Consider the following 20,958-nt stretch of genomic DNA (forward strand, 5'->3'; position numbering starts at 1 on the left):
AATTTGCTAAATCCGCGAACCATGGCACCTCTTTCATTGAAATGACTAAGATTTGCTCATCGGGGAAGGAGTCATTGATTTCAAGGCCATCATCTGGCCTCCCCTCCTCCTCCAAACGAGACAAGTGGTCCTCCACTTGGTTTTCACTTCCTTTTCGGTCTTGGATATCTATGTCAAACTCTTGCAACAAAATCACCCATCTCATCAACCAGGCTTTGGAATATTTCTTTCTCATAAGGTAACGAAGTGCCGCATGATCCGTGTGGACAATCACTTTTGCACCCATCAAGTACGGGCGGAACTGCTCAATAGCAAGTACAATGGCAATGAGCTCTTTTTTGGCCACAGTGTAATTGAATTTGGCATCATTCATTGTCTTACTAGCATAGTAGATCGGATGAAAGATCTTGTTGATACGTTGCCCCAAAACGGTTCGAACCGCCACATCACTAGCATAACACATGAGCTCAAAAGGAATGCTCCAATTCGGGGTGGTGATAAAGGGAGTAGTTGTCAAGTTGAACTTGAGCAATTCAAATACTCTCATGCAATCATCGTTGAAGTGAAATATAGCATCTTTCTCCAAAATCTTGCACAAGGGGTTCACCACCTTGAAAAAATCCTTTATGAAACATCGGTAGAACCCCGCGTGACCCAAGAAACTTCTCACGCCCTTCACGGATGTTAGAGGTGGAAGTTTAGAAATCGCCTCTTTCTTCGCCTTGTCGACCTCTATTCCCTTATTTGAAATTTTGTGGCCAAGGACAATACCCTCCTCGACCATGAAATGGCATTTGTCCCAATTCAACACCAAGTTCGTTTCTTCACACTTTGCCAAAACCTTATCCAAATTTGGCAAGCAATCATCAAAGGAATCCCCTTACCGAAAAGTCATCCATGAAGACTTTAATGTAGTCCTCTACCATATCCGTACAGATCTCCATCATACACCGTTGAAAAGTTATCGGTGTATTGTATAAGTCAAATGGCGTCTGCTTGAAAGCGAAAGTGCTAGAGGGACAAGTGAAGGTTGTTTTCTCTTGATCTTCCGGGGTAATAAGGATTTGATTGTAGCCAGAATATCCATCTAGAAAGAAATAGAACCCCCGGCCGGACAACCTATCAAGCATTTGGTCAAGAAAGGGTAGTGGGAAATGGTCTTTCCTTGTGACTTAGTTTAGCTTCCGATGGTCTATACACACTCACCACCCGGTCACTGTTCTTGTTGGAATCAACTCGTTCTTATCATTGGTGACCACAATTATGCCCCCTTCTTCGGAACGCATTGCACCGGAGAAGTCCACGAACTGTCAAAAATGGGGTTGACAACCCCGACATCTAACCACTTTATGATCTCCTTTTTGATCACCTCTTGCATTGCTTCATTGAGTCTCATTTGATGTTTAATAGAGGTTTGGCATCTTCCTCCAAATTAATCTTGTGCATGCAAAATGCGGGGCTTATTCCCCGAATATCCGCCAAAGTCCATCCAATAGCTTTCTTCCTCTTGTGTAGCACAGCCAATGTAGAGTCAACCTGCATGTTAGTCAAACAAGAGGAAATAATAACCGGTAAAGTAGAACAAGGGCCAAGGAATTCATACCTAAGATGTGAAGGCAATGGCTTCAACTCCAAGATAGGAGATTCTTCAATTGAAGGCTTTGTAGGTGAAGTTTTCCTATTTTTGAGATCCAAGGAAAGTTTCCGAGGTGCATAATTGTATGACCCCATCCCTTGCAAAGAATTGACACATTCCATGAAGCCATCCATTTCATCATAATCAAAATTTAGCAAAACGACCTCCAACATGTCACCCACATAAATCGTGGTACTTGTATCATCAATAATCACATCGGTCACCAAGTCCACGAGCGAACACACTTCACTGTTATTCGGTTGCCTCATAGATTTGCACACGTGGAACACCGCCTTTTCATCACCCACTCGAAAAATGAGTTCACCGGCTTCCAAATCAACAAGAGCATTTCCCGTAGCAAGGAAAGGTCTACCAAGAATAATCGGCACCTCATAGTCCACTTCATAATCAAGAATCACAAAATACGCCGGGAGAATGAACTTGTCAACCCCAACTAATACATCCTCAATCACCCCCAACGGTCTCTTCATTGTACGGTCGGCCATTTGTAATATCATAGATGTGGGTCTTGGTTGCCCAATTCCCAATTTTTTAAAAACCGAATAGGGCATCAAGTTGATACTCGCCCCAAGGTCGCAGAGAGATTTTGCAAATTCAACACTTCCAATGGTACAAGGAATTATGAAAGCACCAGGATCTTCCAACTTTGGAGCCATCGAATGCACAATTTCACTCACTTGGTGAGTGACTTTGATAGTTTCAAAATTCATCGATAACTTCTTTGTCACCAAGTCTTTCATACACTTAGCATATCCGGGCATTTTCTCCAAAGCTTCAACTAATGGCACATTTATAGAGAGACTCTTCATCATATTAATGAACTTCTTGAATCTATTCTTGCCATTTTTCTTGGCAAGCCTTTGAGGATAGGGAGGATGTGGCTTAGGCAATGGTGCCTTAGCTTTTTGAACTAACATTTCCAGTATGTCAATCACATGATCCCTAGACGGGTTCACATCCTCTTGAGTCTCTTCCACCGTGTCATCAATATCAATCTGCGCTTTATCATTTGCTTGCACCACATTGTTTGGGATCTCCTCTTCTTCTACCACTTGCTCATCATCCACAAGTTGCCTTTGGCTTGAGGTAGGTGCATTCCCACCTTTTTTACTTCTTGTAGTAATGGACATGGCATGCCCCGTAGTGTTCCCACCCTTCGGGTTCACTACCGTATCTCTTGGTAGTTCCCCTTTAGGACTAGAATTTAAAGCTTGAGAGATTTGACCCATTTTCACTTCTAAGTTACGGATTGATGTGTCGTGTGAAGCAAGTTGGGCATCAGAATCAGTATTCTTCTCCATTATTTTCTTGAACATGTTCTCAATACGACCCATTTTATTGTTGGAGGAACTAGGACCATGAGAAGGATAAGGAGGTGGGTTGCTAGGTTGTTAGTACATCTGGGGCCTTTGAAAACCCGACCCTCGATTTCCTTGGTTGTTGTTCCACCCGCTTTGGTTGTTGCCTCCTCAATTTCTTTGATTATTATTATTTTCCCAATTTCCTTGGTTACTGCTTCCATTCCAATTGCCTTGATTGTTTTCACTATTCCAATTGCCTTGATTGCTAGAATTCCAATTGCCTTGATTATTCTAAGGTCTCCATTGTTGTTTACTAGGGCCTTGGTAGTTGTTTCTTTGCCCTTGAAAGTTGTTCACATATTGGACCTCTTCATCTTGATCATTGTAAGAATCTCCTTGATCAAACCCACTATCATCTTGCACAAAATTGTCCATTCTTTGTTGCACTTGTGGACTTCTTAGTCTTCTCTTGTTTACCATCATATTGACTCCTTCCATATCATTGACTTGTCCCGAGCTTTGCACTTGTTGAAGTTGAGCCTTTGCCAATTGGTTCATTGTGGTTGTCAACTCGGCTATTGCTTTCCCATGGTCATATAACTCTTTATGAAGAAGAATCACATTTGGATCACCTTGTGGGACATTAGCTCTAGATTGCCACGCCGATGAAGTATCCGCCATTTCATCCAAAATCTCACACGCTTCCGCATAAGGCATAGTCATGAAGTTCCCACCAGCAAGTTGATTCACTACACATTGGTTGGTGGTATTGATCCCCCAATAGAAAGTTTGTTGAATCATCTTCTTGAATGCTAGAATTTCATTGTTGGGGAACTCTTTCACCATTGTCCTATATCTTTCCCATATCTCGTGTAGTGGTTCATTAGGCTCTTGCTTGAGTGCTAGAATTTCATCCCGAAGAATAGCCATGTGCCCGGGAGACAAGTAATTTGAATTAAATTTCTCTACAAGTTCATCCCACGTACGAATGGAATAATTTGGCAAACGTTCCAACCAATCTAAAGCTTTCCCCCGAAGATAGAAGGGAAAAGCCTTAGCCTCAAAGCGTCCTCGGAGACATTTGTTTGTTTGCTCCCCCAAACATGTATCAACGAAAACCTTCAAATGTTTATATGCATTTTGACCCGGTGCACCGGTGAAGAACCCTTGTTGCTTGAGCAAAGTAAGCATCACATTGGTTATTTGAAAGTTGCCCGCCCTAATACGGGGTGGGATTATAGCACTTGCATACCCTTCATTCGGCATCACCCGGTGTGGAGCCGCTCGTGGTTGAGGTGGGGGTGGAATGGGAACATTGTCTTAAGGTGGTCGGCTTCGTCTATTGGCTTGAGGTTCAAGAGGGACCTCATCCATTTCATCATCATCAACGTCCACATCCCCCACGGCTATGTATCCAAACTCGTTGTTTGCCATGATTGCACCTACAATACTCACACGTTAGTAACAAGGAAGGAAAAGAAGATATTCCAAAAACACACCTAAATATATAGCTAACACCTTTTTAGCTCCCCGGCAACGGCACAAAAAATTGATCTCGTTCAATTTCACTCTTCTATTTGAGGATATGAAAATGATTGATGCAATAGTAATAACTAACAAGGATTCGGGGTCAATTTTCCACAGGGAGCTATGAATAGGTCTTAGGGATATATATTATAGTGTATGAGATTGAATTATCTCAAATTGCACTTCCACAACCTTTGGTTATTTCTAGGTCTAAGATTAGAAACTAAGAATTTAAACTAGGAAATTGTTTTTGGTTGTTTTTCAAATGATATAAAAGGCCTAAGGCTATGGCCTTCACCTAGGTGTTCGCTTAATGGGTTGTAAGCCTTAAAGCTTGTTTTATTGGTCGGGGTGTATTATAGCCATCAACACTCAAATACCCACTCAATACCTCTCGGTCAAAGAGTGATTTTGCCCAATTTGGCTTTCTCAAGTCCAAATGGCTATTGAACAAAGCAGTTGATAATAAGCTCAAGTCGGGTTTCACTATCTCTAGCTTCAACCCTTTAATTGGGTTTACCAATCTCTCGATTGACCCAATTCCTTGCTAGCCAAGTTTTCCTAGACTAAGTCTCTCTTTCTCAAGTAGAGAACTAGTCAATTAGGCATGAAATAATATTTGCAACCATTAAATCATCAATTAAAAGTAAGAACAAGGCTAGATAATCAACACCCAACCACAAACAAGCAATGAATCAAACACCCATCAAGTTCACACACTAGGGTTGGGTTACAGCCCTAGTGAAAATCTAGCTACTCATGCTTAAATTAGAAGATAAAGAAGAAGAATTGATAATTAAAACCATATTAATGACTAAAATGATAAAACTAATATTCAAAAAGATCAAAATAGCTAAAACTACTAAAAGAAGCAAAGTAAACGGTTGTTGCTGTCAAAAGTTACAAAGGTTGCCCTAAAAAGTGAAACCATTCTATTTATACAGTGCTGAAAGTTTTGGACAAAATTGCCCTTTCGGAGGATCTGCGGCCACACAATTCCATGTGCGGTCCGCAGTTTTCTCCAGCTTGGTAGGATTGGACTTTTGCAGCCGCATAATTCTGAACCGCGGCCGCATCTCTCTCTTTTTGCGATCCGCTCATTTTCGAGTGCGGTCCGCACATTTCTGAGTGTGGCTGCACATGGCTCTTCTGTGGACCGCTCAAATGCAGATGCGGCCGCACAACTGATCTTCTGCGGCCGCACAATAATTGTACGGTCCGCACTTCCTTTTATCTTGAAATGAGAACTCTATAAACTTCTGATCTTGCTTAGCTTCTGCGGCCGCACATTTCATGTGCGAACTGCACTTTGCACTTGTCTCTGATAAGCTTGCCTTCACAATCTGCGGCCGCAGATGATATTCTGCGGTCCGCACTTTGAGCTTCTGTGCCTGTTTTTTTTTTCTTGAGTTCAGATCACTCCTTAATGAGTTGTATTTCATCTTAGTGGCTCATTTTCCAACACTCCTGCAATTAAGCATATTGTATCAGTTTTCGTGAACACAATTAAATGCTTTTGGGCTAAAACGAAAGCTAAAAGGCGCTAATAAGTAGTCAAAATCCCCACTTATCAGTGGTTTCACAACGTTCAAGCACGAGCTACAAATTATTGAAGCAGCCTTCAAAGTCTTCACCAAAGAGGGTGAAATCATCCATGAATATTAAATCAGAGAATATAGACATCATGCACATCTGAAAAGTGGCAGGTTCATTACACGACCCAAACGGCATCCTCCTGTATGCAAAAATACATGACGGGCAAGTGATGTGGTCTTCTCAACATCTTATGGGGCAATGGGTATCAGATTGTAGCCTGAGTACCCATCCAAGAAGTAGTAGCATCTATGCCCAGCCACTTTCTCGAGCATTTGATCGAAAAAGGGGAGTGAGAAGTGGTCCTTCCTTGTTGCATCATTCAGCCTTCTATAATCAATGCACATTATCCACCCAGTGACTGTTCTTGTGGGGATCAATTCATTATCTTCATTTTTCACCGCTGTCATGCCCTCTTCTTAGTTACAATGTCACGACCCAAAATCCATGAAGGGTCGTGATGGTGCCGGACACCACTGTCAGGCAAGCCAACAATAAATACTTAATTGGGTTCTCACTTTAATATTTCTGAAATCATATTTTCCTTCAATTAAATAGCAAAAGGAGGAATTTACAAAATGAATTTTTATATATATATATATATATATATATATATATATATATATATATATATATATATATATATCTCAAATTCAATACAGAACAACCCATAATCATCCCAGAACCCGATGTCACAAGTGCATGAGCATTAACTAAGAATATAAAATAAAATACAACAACTGTCCGGAATACAAATTGGACAGAAAAAATGTAAGTACTCTGAAGGAGACCCTGTCGGATGCGGATCGTAGTATAGAATGCACCTCACCTAAGTCCCCGCCATAATCGCGCCTCTGCACCCACAAGGCCACTAAACATATATATACCTGCACAAACATGTGTAGCAAGTGTAGCATGAGTACGTAAATCAACGCGTACCCAGTAAGTATCCCGCCTAACGTCGAAGAAGTAGTGACGAGGGGTCGACTCAGACACTTACTATGGGCTATAATTAATATACCAATGATATAATATGGATCACGTAGAACGGCTGTAAGCCCAATATCATGAAATAATTAAACAATTCTTTTGTTAATAAGAAATTTCTCCAAATTCATTTTAATAATTTAACGATTTATATCTCAAGCCAATGAAGCAATATCAATTATTATAATTTCCAAAGCAATTAATACAATCATGCGCAAGTCATGCCGAGGTCGTACGGCCCGATCCAACATATAAATATAACTTGTGCACTGCCGAGGGTCGAACGGCACGAACCATATATACATCTATTACCCCGCTCGCGGATCATACATGCGATATTGTCAAATATAAATTTATCAATAAATAATGCATCTATTACCCCACTCGCGGATCATACATGCGACACGGTCAAATATAAATTTATTAAGTTATTATAATATTACTAAATTTCTTTTTGTAAATACAAAGTCCAAATGAATTTTTTTTTTTGAAAACTTAATTTCCTCAATTTAAATTCTTCTCAAGACAATTAATACGCAAACCTCAATCTTGCTTCCTTTCAAGGCAAACAGTAACCACAAATCAAATAACAATATCAACAAGGCAGGATGTAAACCTAAACCTACCCGGACATAGGCGTATCTAGTAGCTACGTACGGACTCTCGTCACTTCGTGCGTACGTAGCCCCCGCAAGTAGAAGCACATATTTAATCAATTTATCTATGGGGTTAATTACCTCTTACAAGGTTAGAAAGGAGACTTACCTCGCTCTACAATTCCATAACCGACTCCAAAGCCGCTCCAACAACTCCAACCGATGCTCGTCGCTCCAAAACTAGTCAAATAAGATGGAATCCAATCAAAATATGCTCTAATACTCATAAGTAATCAATTTACAACAATTTTTAACTCCGCTCGAAAAGTCGATAAAAGCACCCTCGAGCCCACGTGCCCGGATTCCAATTTTTTTTTGAAGATAACCATTAACCATAGCCTCACGAACACAAATATATAATTTATTCTCAATTTCATGCCCAAATTCATGATCAAAATCCAAGAATACCAATTCTTAGGTTTTTCTTCAAAATCCCAAATTTCTACAAATATTCATGTCTAAATCCGTGTATAATCCAAGTATTTAACTTGCAATAGGTGGGAATCACTTACCTTGACATAGATGACGAAGATCTCCCTCCCAAGAGCTCCAAAAATCGCCCAACCAAATGAAAAATGGAGGGCAAATGGCCAAATCCCGTCTTTAAAACAATCTGCCCAGTCCAGGCCCTTCTCCACGTTCGCGATCAAAGCCTCGCGTTCGCGAAGGCTGCAGACACCACTGCTTCACGTTCGTGGCTGGAGCTCCGTGTTTGCGAAGGCCAAACTACTCCATGCCCCCACACCGCTTTTCTTCTTCACGTTCGCGACCCCTGTGTCGCGTTCGCGTAAGCTTCCTTAGGCAACCCTCCGCGTTCGCGACCTCCGCCTCGCATTCGCGAAGGCCAAAACCTAGCTGCCTCAAATTCCTCATCGCGAATGCGGGACACCCTTCGCGTTCGCAATGAAGGAAACCAGATACCAGCAACAGCAGTCCAAGACAGCCCGAAATTATCTGAAACCATCCCGAAACACACCCGAGGCTCTCGGGACCCCGTCTAATCACACAAACCAGTCCCACAACATAACACGGACCTGCTCGAGGCCTCAAATCACATCAAACAATATCGAAATTATGAATCTCAACCCAATCCAAGCTTAATGAACCTTAGAACTTTAAACTTCTAGATTCGATGCCGAAACCCATCAAATCACGTCCGATTGACCTCAAATTTTGCACACAAGTCATATTCGACATTACAGACCTACTCTAACTTTCAAAATCGGAATTTGACCCGATATCAAAAAGTCCACTCCCAGTCAAACTTCTCTAAAGCCTTCAAATTTCTAACTTTCGTTAAATGACCCCCAAAATGACCTACGGACCTCCAAATCCACATCCGGACGCGCTCCCAATACCAGAATCACTATACAGAGCTATTCCCAAACTCAGAATCCTAAACGGGCATCGATATCATTGAAATGCACTTTAACTCAAATTTATGAAATTCTTCCAAAACGCCAACCTTCCACAATAGGCGCCGAAACGCTCATGGGTCATCCAAAACCCGATGCGGACATACGCCTAAGTCCAAAATTATCATACGAACTTGTTGGAAAGCTCAAATCCCGATTCCGAGGATGTCTACTCAAAAATCACACTTTAGTCAATTTCTCCAACTTAAAGCTTCCGAAATCAAAATTTTCTTTCCAAATCAACTCCAAACTTCCCGAAATTAAATTCCGACCACGCGTACAAGTCCTAATACCTGAAGTGAAGCTACTCATGGCCCCAAACTGCTGAGTGACGCGCTAGGGCGCAAAACGACAAGTCGGGTCGTTGCATTCTCTCCCACTTAAACATACATTCGTCCTCGAACGTGCTAAGAATTGTTCTGGAGTTGTCTGAAATCATTGTTTAACACCTCGTGCACCTGCCCGTGCTACCACAACCCAGCTGAGCACATTAGCTCGAGCAAATCTGAAGATCCTCCCTTTTATTTAGGCAAATAAGCCTTAGGGCCAAATTCCAACATCCGAAATTCTCTACTAGACCTGCTTCCAACATACAAACACCGTTTCAATCACCACACGATGTACCAATACATGTTTGTATACTCTCACTGAATTCTTACCATGCACCACGTAACTCACTTGCCCAAGGCAATCTTTCCAAAGCACATCAGCTAAACTTTCCAGTGACTGAAGCCCGTAGTGTACCTCATGACCAATTAAGCCTTGCTTAAACTCTCGCAATACTACCACGACAGAGAAGATGTGTAGAACTCATAGCCACCTGCCGAATTACAATTTATGGTGTCTCTCCTCCCGACAAGAACCATTACCTCATTCTGGACTGAATAACAATATTTGCTCTTTAGTATGCTTCATATAAATTTGATTGCACTGATCCCAGGTCCAATAATCGTGTCTCACCCCAGTACAAGTTGCTCAGGAAATAAGCCACCTCAGACACTGCAAAAGCCTCATATGATGCCACAATGTGCTAACAAGCTACGGACTCGAATGTGATACATAAGGAAACGAACTCTAGAAAGAACTACTCAACCCACGTAACTAATTAAACAACCGAAAGGATGTTATGAACCTTTCTCGGGAAATGAGAAGCAAAACACACAATAATAGATATGGGAAACTGTACTCATAACACACTGTTGCGGCGTGCAACCCGATCCATACATGATACCGTTGCGGCGTGCAACCCGATCCAACCATGATACCCGTGGCGGCGTGCCACCCGATCCAATCAATATATCTATGGCGATGTACCACCCGATACACACATAATAATCTAAGGAAAACACACATCGAGCCGTAATACTTATACTCACGAAATACCCGAATATCAACCATAAGCACGCCAAGCACATAATACAAATCCTGGGGAGACGAGTAGCGTCATACGCTATCAAATTCAAGCATGACTAAGGTGCGATATATGATCTGCATCTCGAGAGCCATCTTGCTCACATAATACCACAAACTATATAGGATCTCAATACGATTGTGAATAATCAAACCACCTCACAACCCACCTGGTATAATATAGATTACACGAAATAGTTGACGACAGAAATAACATCCAAGGCCCAAAGACCCTTTCGAAAACAACGCTATGCTGAGATGAGCACATCCAACCTGATATAGAGCCCACATTCACATTTAGATCCATCCACGGACCTCAAACCGATTCTGATCATACCATACTTGGCTAAATAGCCTCTCAAGGACCCAAACTGACCTATTCACGACACATAAGAACAGTCGTCACATCCGGAACAAACTTCCACAGTCCACAATCAAACGAACCGAGCGCCCTTCAGGCATAAATTCTCACATTAGCGATAGTACCACAATCATCATACTTGGTTTTAAATCTTTAATCAATCCAGTGACTACGTGTCACGCTTATACAATCGTCCTGTGGGATACACCCCCCACAACTTTCCGCACCAGGTAGCAAATTTGCACCTCTATACTGCTGGCCACTCTAATGCTGTAAAGCAAATCAAGAATCCGCAACTCAGTACACATAGCCTCTTACACAGGACACCGATCTCAGGTGACGCTAAAAACAATACCAGCTTACTCTAAACATCTGAATTCTTCCCTGCTCATCCGATCCCTTGACATTCTTGTCGACCTCAACTGCAACCTTGATCCTCAACCTCCAATTCCCATGTCGCTCACTGCAGCTAACACACCAGTACGCAAGAGTATACGAATTTCATCATAACTCCCGAACCGCCAATAGGGTACACATCTCATCATATAGAAACCTTCTACTTAGATCATTCCAGAAGAACCAGTGCAACAACAACTAAATTCTCAAATCGCAGCAAAATACAAACCTCGAGTAGTGGTCTAAACCATCATAATTCTTCCAGGTTCCATCTACACATAACATGCCATAATACTCGAATGCCCCAAAATAAGATCAATCACGGCAGTCGTCAACCCTCGTACGTACTGCCATAAATCACATGTACAACTCAACACGCTGAAGGAGCAAATCATTGCCATCATCATGCCAATTCAACCATTGCTAACCGAACGCGATGTCTCCTAATTTACTCTGGATCTTCCTTAGAAATAACAACAGCTCCTTTATCAATATAACAAACTCAGTCCGTACACATCCTGAGTGACCCCATTTCGCGAGACCACATTGTCCCCAAAACCCACGATCCATCTCATACTCTCCTTTATTCGCGTATTCAACTGGTGCACCCTTTCTGAAAACCCCTCTATGAACTTGAAGTTATTTTCTCCCATTCCTCTACTGCCACACCGCAAACCGACGATAACATAGAACATTCCAAGTCCCCTTTTCCATAATCCGCTGCCAAAACTCGGTACTTAACCATACCACGGCCTCAAAATCCTTAGGCACCGCACCTTAAATTTTGAATCTACTAGGACCACTGTTGAGAGTCACCCACTCTGACTTGGTCTCGAATATAATAAAACTCCAAGGCTCCACTAGCACTTGAACGCCCTCTCAAAGAAGCACCCGACTGAATCATTTTCTTTATACACCACTTCCACACGAAGCCTAGACTCTGAGTCTTCCCCAAACCTAAACACGAATCGATAAGGCCAAATATAGCACACATTTCTCAAATCCTTTGCTCAAATTACCGTTGATGTTCCCTTCCCTTAGTCATGGAGACCCATCAATACACTGATAACCAGAAACCGCACTAGTTGACCATTACACAATCCAATCATAGACGGTGGGGCTCTCCCACTTAGCCTGAAGTTACCATTGCATAACCCTGGAACCCACCAAGAATCCTTATCTCCTATTGACATGATCTTGCACCATCAACCCGCCAAATTTTCTCGAAATCCTTATGTTAAACATTTCATGAACATTCTGAATCACTAGTCATATTCACATATTTGACCTCTTACTGGATAACCAGTAAAATCCTTCGTAGAAGCTTTATCAACACCATGCAACCGCTAACCTGCTCACAGGAGATATCCCATCTGTGGAAATTCCATGTCGACATTCTCCAACAATGCTGCACCGAGTAGAATTACCACAAAGCCAACAAACCATCCTAAGCCCGTGCTCATTCACCAGCTGTACAAGCCCATTCACTCCCCATTGGCATCAACTAAACGTGCGACAATACATTCCAATCCAAAGTCATGTTGTATCATTTTTCATATTAAGCTACCCCCTCCTTTCACACCAAATCTTCCTCAATATAGCAGCCAATATTCCAAATTAATTCCGTAGACCTAGTCATTGTTCACCATGAATCCCAATCACTCCAAACTTTCCCCAAGGGGTGTAGCTATCCTACCACAAAACCCATCTGATACTCTGCCACTCTCCCACTTTGGTCAAACCCTCTCCTTTAAGAAACTACTCGACTCATGTTTCTCACACTTGGCCTTCTAGAAGTTTAACCAACGCAAGACACCTCCCACATGTCCTTCCTCATCCTTCGCTGCCCATTTGTTGCCTTAAATCAATATCTATCTCTGTAGCACTTGAACACAATAGATCGCCACCAACTTTAAACCTCCCCGCAGATCATCTTCCTTGAGCCCTTAACACCCGGAACACAGATTCAATCCTGAACCACCGCACACTGCGATCTCTGACAGCCGCTTCCCTGACACTATTTCATATTACCCTGCCCTGAAGGAAAATTGATGAAGACCATAACACCGGCGAACTTAACACATTCAATCAAGGGCGACGACACCACATTATTGATAAAAATTCTACCACGCTCGAAAATACCAAATCTCGTTATTCCATCAATCCAAATCTAAACATTTCTTGTCCGATTGCCTTTCCTTTGCCGAAAATAAAATACTGGATCTCTGAATCATGCACTGAGTTAACCTCCTTCCAAGTCATTCATTGCTTCGATGCATAGACAAGCATCCTTCCATTATACAAACACGGTGCAATAGCAATGCACGAATCGTCATAGACATTGGCGCATATCCCCAAGACCATCAGAAATACAGCTACTAGGCTGAGATAACAGAATGTCCTTCCACAAGGTGAAGACGTTAGCCCAATCGAATAAGCAGGGAGAAACATCTTGCTCTACATCAGTAGTGCCATTAAAATTCCTCGATTCCAATTTATAATAAGCGCTTCGCGTCACGTAAGATTGAATAGGAAGGAAATGAAGGCATAAGCCTCAAAGGAATCGAATCGCACGATGAGGAATCAAGAAGGGAAGTGCTCCTATCAGCCTGGTAGCCTCTCGAAGATAAGTACAAACATATCCGTACCGATCTGCAAGACTCTACTAGACTCGCTCATGACTCGTGAGACCTAAGTGAATCTAGTGCTCTGATACTATGTTATCACAATCCAAAATCTATGAAGGGTCGTGATGGCGCCGAACACCACTGTCAGGCAATCCAACAATAAATACTTAATTGGGTTCTCACTTTAATATTTCTGAAATCATATTTTCCTTCAATTAAATAGCAAAAGGTGGAATTTATAGAATGCATAATAATATTATTTTTTCAAATTCAATACAGAACAACCCATAATCATCCCAGAACTTGGTGTCACAAGTGCTTGAGTAATAATTAGGAATATAAAATAAAATACAACAGTTGTTGGTAATATAAATTGGATAGGAAAAATGTAAGTACTCTGAAGGAGACTCTGCCAGCTGCGGATCTTATTATAGAATGCACCTCACCTAAGTCCACGCCATAACCGCGCCTCTGCGCCCACAAGGCCACTAAACATATATGTACCTAAGTATCCTGCCTAACCTCGAAGAAGTAGTGACAACGGGTCAACTTGGACACTTACTATGGGCTATAATTAATATACCAATGATATAATTGAGCATGCATCACGTAGAACGGTTGTAAGCCCAATATCATGAAATAAATAAACAATTCTTTTGCTAATAAGAAAATTCTCCAAATTCATTTTCATCATTTAACGATTTATATCTCAGGCCAATGAAGCAGTATCAATTATTATAATTTCTAAAGCAATTAATGTAATCATGCGCAAGTCATTCCGAGGTGGTACGACCCGATCCAACATATAAATATAAATTGTGCACTGCCGAGGGTCGAATGGCACGAACCATAGATGCATATATTACCCCGCTCGCGGATCATACATGCAACGTGGTTAAATATAAATTAATAAATAAATCATGCATCTATTACCCCGCTCGCGGATCATACATGCGACGCGGTCAAATATAAATTTATTAAGTTATTATAATATTCCTAAATTTCTTTTCGAAAATACGAAGTCCAAATGAAAAAACTTTTGAAAATTTAATTACCTCAATTTAAATTCTTCTCAAGACAATAAATACGCAAACCTCAATCTTGCTTCCTTTCAAGGCAAACAGTAACCACAAATCAAATAACAATATCAACAAGGCAGGATATAAACCTAAAACTACCCGGACATGGGCATAGCTAGTAGCTACATACGGGCTCTCGTCACTTCATGCGTACGTAGCCCCCGCAAGTAGAAGCACATATTTAATCAATTCACCTATGTGGTTGATTCTCTCTTACAAGGTTAGAAAGGAGACTTACATCACTCCGCAATTTCATAACCAGCTTCAAAGCTGCTCCAACAACTCCAACCGATTCCCGTCGCTCCAAAACTTGTCAAATAAGATGCGACCCAATTAAAATATGCTCTAATACTCATATTTAATCAATTTACAACAATTTTCAGCTCCGCTCGAAAAGTCGATAAAAGCATCCTCGGGCCCATGTGCCCGGATTTCGAAAATTTTCGAAGATAACCATTACCCATAGCCTCACAAACTCAAATATATAATTTATTCTCAATTTCATGCCCAAATTCGTGATCAAAATCCAAGAATACCAATTCCTAGGTTTTTCTTCAAAATCCCAAATTTCTACAAATTTTCATATATAAATCCGTATATAATCCAAGTATTTAACTTGCAATAGGTGGGAATCACTTACCTTGACATAGATGACGAAAATCTCCCTCCCAAGAGCTCCAAAACTTGCCCAACCAAATGAAAAATGGAGGAAAATGGCCAAATCTCGTCTTTAAAACAATCTGCCCAGGCCAAGCCCTTCTTCGCGTTCGCGATCAAAGCCTCACGTTCACGAAGGCTACAGACACTACTGCTTCGCGTTTGCGGCTGGAGCTTCGTGATCGCGAAGGCCAAACTACTCCAGGCCCCCACACCGCTTTTCTTCTTCGTGTTCGCGACCCCTGTGTTGTGTTCGCGTAAGCTTCCTTAGGCAACCCTCCGCATTCGCGACCTCCGCCTCGCGTTCGCGAAGGCCAAAACCCAACTACCTCAAATTCCTCTTCGCGAACGCGGCACACCCTTCGTGTTCGCGATGAAGGAAACCAGATACCGATATTAGCAGTCCAAAACAGCCCGAAATGATCCGAAACCATCCCGAAACACACCCGAGGCCCCCCAGGACCTCGTCCAATCACATAAACCAGTCCCACAACATAACACGGACCTGCTCGAGGCCTCAAATCACATCAAAAAATAACAAAATCATGAATCGCAACCCAATCCAAGCTTAATGAACCTTTGAACATCAAACTTCTACATTCAATGCCGAAACCCATCAAATTATGTCCGATTGATCTCAAATTTTGTACACAAGTCACATTCGACATTACAGACCTACTCCAACTTTCGGAATCAGAATCCGATACCGATATCAAAAAGTCTACTCCCGGTTAAACTTCTCAAAACCTTCAAATTTCTAACTTTCGCCAAATGACCTACGGACCTCCAAATCCACATCCGGACGCGCTTCCAATACCAGAATCACTATACAGAGCTGTTCCCAGATCGGAATTCCAAACGGACGTCGATATCATTGAACTGCACTTCAACTCAAATTTATGAAATTTTTCCAAAATGCTAACCTTCCACAATAGGCGCTGAAACGCTCATGGGTTATCCAAATCCCGATCCGAACATACGCCTAAGTCCAAAATCATCATACGAACCTGTTGGAACCTTCAAATCCCGATTCTGAGGTCGTCTACTCAAAAATCACACTTTAGTCAATTTCTCCAACTTAAACCTTCCGAAATTAGAATTTTCTTTCCAAATCTACTTCGAAATTCTTGAAATCAAATTCCGACCACGCGTATAAGTCCTAATACCTGAAGTGAAGCTACTCATAGCCCCAAACTGCCGAGTGACGTGCTAGGGCACAAAACGACCAGTCGGGTCGTTACATACAACTTGTACTGGACTAATCCACTAGCTATTAGAGATGGGAAAAATCACCCCCGCATTTAGCAATTTGATGATCTCTTTGTGTACTACCTCCTCCAAATTTTTGTTCAGCTTGTGTTGGGGCTGCACCATTGGCTTGCTATTTTCTTCCAACATAATTTTGTGTATGCAAATAGCTGGACTGTTTTCTTGAATATCAGCTATACTCCAGCCAATGGCCTTCCTGTGCTTTTTCAGCAACTCTACCAGCTTTCGCTCATGTGTACCTGTCAAGTCAGTAGAAATAATTACAGGAAAATTGTTAGTTTCAAGAAAAGCATATTTTAAGTGAGTGGGGAGGACTTTCAATTCCACATTAGGCTTAGAAGCCTCCTCTTTAGTTCCTCCTCATTAATCACTTGATCCTCAGTCTCAAGAGCTTCTGCCTCTTTCTTTATTTAAGGATCTTCATCCTCCACTGTGCTAGACTAAGTAATACACCTCTATGGAGTATCCCCCACAAGCTTGTCGAACTTGTATTTCTCAGCTAATTCTCCATCAACGTCCAGCTTGAAACACGAGTAGGCGGATTCCTCATCACTGGGCTATTTCATCATCCTCTTCATCTGAAACACCACTTTCTTATTGCTCACTTTGAGCATAAGCTGCCCCTCACAGATATTAAGGATAGCTCTGCCTGTACATAAGAATGATCTTCCTAGAATTAGAGGCACCTCCTTGTTCACCTCCATATCCACCACAATAAAGTCTATGGGGAACACAAACTTGTCCACCCGCACTAGAATATCCTCAATGATTCCCTCAGGTAGAATGGTGGTTTGGTCAGCTAGTTGTAGGGACACTGGTATCGATTTGATCATTCCGAGCTCACCTTCCATTTTCCTGAATACAGATAGAGGCATTAGATTTATTGACGCACCAGAATCACAGAGGGCCTTGTCAAATTTTTCACTCCCCAACGAATATGGTATGGTAAAGATACCTGGGTCCCCACACTTTTGGGGAATTTTATTTTGCAATATGGCACTGCAGTAGGCATTTAGCTTGACCATTGTTGTTTTCTCTAATTTTCTCTTGCTAGACAGGATTTCCTTCAAGAACTTTGCATTGGCCGACATCTAAGTGAGTACTTCTATGAAGGGAATGTTCACATAAAGTTGCTTGAGCATCTCCAAGAATTGCCCAAAACATTTGTCAAGATTCTCTCGCTTCATCTTTTGAGGGAATGGTAGAGCTGGCATATGTCTACTTTCTTCACTCTCCTTTTGTACCCCACTACTCTGGCTTTGTTGCTCTTCACCTTTTTTTTCTGCTGGTGTCTCTGCCTTCTTGTTCACCACTTCGGGTCTAGCTTTCTCCACTGGATCAGCCAATGTTTTGCCACTTCTCAGAGATACAACTTCAATTGTTTCCTTTGGGTTCTTTTCAGTGTCAGAGGGAAAAGTCCCAGGAGCCCTCTCAGATAGCAAATTTGCAATCTGTCCCCATTGTCTTTCTAAATTAAGGATGGTCGTGCCCTTCTCTCTGATGGTTATGCCGTGAGTCTCAAATTTTTCATCTGATTTGTTGATGAATGCCTTCATGAGGTCTTCCATACTAGACTGGTTTGCTGTTATAGATGGTATTACTGCCTCTGCTGGTTCTAAAAACCTGGTTGTCCTTGACTCCGGGGTCTAGGATTATTTTTCTGTCATGCATTCAGACTCCCACTAGGTGAACTCCACGAAAAACCTAGATATCTTTGGCCCATAGCATTATAGTTGTTCACGGCTTGGTAGTTTCCTCTATTAAAGTTCCCCACTGCGTTGACTTCCTCAGTTGATGCTTGACACTCATGTGTAGGGTATCCCAATCCACAAAAGTCACATGCTGCTTACGACTCACTTTGTACCTTGGTCAATGTCAGCTTTCTTATATCCTTGGCCATGTTGTCTAGCTAGGCTTGCATGGATGTGTTAGAGTCTACCTGGTGAACCCCAATTGATTTTCTCCTGTCATTACTTTCAGTCGGCCATTGATTAGCATCCTCAGATAATTCATTAAGGATTAAGACAACCTCCTCCGGCGTTTTCTTCATTAGTGGTCCTCTACATGCAGTATTCAGAGTTCTTCGCGAAGACGGTGTCAGCCCATCCCAGAAATCCTAGAGTTGCATCTACAATTCAATTCCATTATGCTGACACTTTCTGACTATCTCCTTTAATCTCTCCCATGCTTCGAAAACCATTTCTGTCTCCTTCTGGCAAAAATTGTGGATTTCCCTTCTGAACTTCCCAGTTTTCGCAGCTGAAAAGTACTTGTCAAGAAACTTCTTGGTCATATCTTCACATGTCCTGATCGAACCTGTGGGTAAGCTACGAAGCCATTGCTTCGCATCATCTGTCAATGAAAATGGGAATGCCCTTAAGTAGACTGCATCCTTTGATACTCCATTGTATTGGAATGTGTTCTCGATTTCTTCAAAATCCATCAAGTGAGTATTAGGATCTTCGTTCACCTTCCCTCTGAAAATGCAGTTGTTTTGGATAGTTTGAAGTAAGCCTTGCTTCAATTCAAAGTTGTTTGTTGCTATGGGTGGAGGTATGACACTTGACAGTCCTTGATTATAGACTGGCCTAGCATAGTCATCCAATGATCTTCCAGGCCTGATTGCTACGTTCTCGAACTGGTCTTCAAGCAAGGGTCGGTTTAGATTGAATCTCCGACCCCCATCATCGTTGACGGTCTCATCAACAATTCTCCGTGCAACTTCTAGTTGTGCTGCCTCTCTTGCAGCTAAGTCTACCTTATCATTCTCTTCGGTGCCATGGTATTTTGAGTCGAAGTTTGACCCAAGAAATTTTTTGTTAAGTCTCTTTCTTTTCTCAGTTGTCGCAGGTATTTCTCCAACTCTGGTTCGTAGGGTATCACTTCCTTTCGAGTCATACACTGGAGAAATCAAACCTGTATCCTGCACACAAGTAAGAAACGTGAATAACTAAAGTAAAAATTGGTTCCTGAATTGGTACTAATAACTATTTTAAACACTATCGATTGCCAATCCCCGGCAACGACGCCAAAAATTGACGAGCGCAAAACACAACACAAAATTATTGCTCGCTAGTCAAAGATAGTATAGTTTAATTATCGTCTCCACAGGGATTAGATTTAAACAGTGTTCGAATAATCTTCAGTTAATTACTATCCAGAAAAATTAATACTTGATTTGATGACTATTACTACGATTAACTACTAAACATTAAGCAAGTAACAATTGATCACAAAAGACAGCAGATGAGCAACGAAGAAATATCAATGAGAGAAATAAGGGTATTTGACTAGATACGTGCAAGATAATTGACTTGGGATCCAATTCTTGAGTTAATTCACTCTATAATACTGTTGATTCTCACAAATTCAGTAGATAATCAGATTACACTTGAAGTTAATGTTCCTTTTTCGATTAAACATAAATTTCAGTAATTAATCCAATTGAAGCACGTTAAATAATTGCAACAACAAAATGATGGTTATGATCTAAAGGGTAACTTCTCGCGAATATTTCCCTGTTTTCTAGTTCGATTAATAATTCAAGAGGCTCTTTTGATTACCTATTTGAATCACGAATTTAAACTAGAGCATAAGATGTAAAGCAATTCAATATAAGGCTCCTCTTTCGATTAAGCAAAATAAGAAATAACTCCACACTACGAATTAAAACTCCATCAAGTAATTCTAACAATTATCAAGAATCGAATCCCTAATAAAATTATCAAAACATCGTATATATCAACACCCTAATGGAAATTACTCATAACAATGGAGTAATACATCTCAAATAAGTTTAAGAACAAAGAAAACATCAAAGCTACTGATTTCGATACAAACTCCCGTATTGCACCGATTGCAGGTTGTATTGTTGATGAATTCTTGAGTCTTCTTGCCTTTGTTGGTTCTCCAATCTTTTGTATGTCCAAAAGTCCCTTCAAAATTGTTTTTGTGTGTATTTATACCGTGTAGAAATAAGTCCGGACGAAACTACCCTATCCTAGCCGAACTTGGAGATCACTC

General features: G+C 41.4%; 1 protein-coding gene and 1 non-coding gene across 2 annotated transcripts; one reads left to right on the plus strand and one right to left on the minus strand.

Annotated features, from left to right (window-relative positions):
* Positions 1 to 17,492: 17,492 nt before the first annotated feature.
* LOC138900467 (uncharacterized) lies at positions 17,493 to 18,026 on the minus strand. Its single transcript, XM_070187250.1, has one exon. It carries the CDS (start codon positions 18,024 to 18,026, stop codon positions 17,493 to 17,495), a length of 534 nt encoding a protein of 177 aa, XP_070043351.1.
* Positions 18,027 to 19,073: 1,047 nt separating this feature from the next.
* Positions 19,074 to 19,180, plus strand: LOC117280221 (small nucleolar RNA R71). Its single transcript, XR_004510706.1, has one exon. It is a non-coding gene; the product is annotated as a small nucleolar RNA R71 (small nucleolar RNA).
* Positions 19,181 to 20,958: the final 1,778 nt, after the last annotated feature.

The sequence above is a fragment of the Nicotiana tomentosiformis genome, chromosome 1 (assembly GCF_000390325.3).
Source record: "Nicotiana tomentosiformis chromosome 1, ASM39032v3, whole genome shotgun sequence".
Lineage (NCBI taxonomy): Eukaryota > Viridiplantae > Streptophyta > Magnoliopsida > Solanales > Solanaceae > Nicotiana > Nicotiana tomentosiformis.

What these genes read in the sequence shown, in the direction of transcription:
- LOC138900467 (XM_070187250.1), bottom strand. Translation starts at nt 18,026, where the DNA reads ATGTCGGCCAATGCAAAGTTCTTGAAGGAAATCCTGTCTAGCAAGAGA.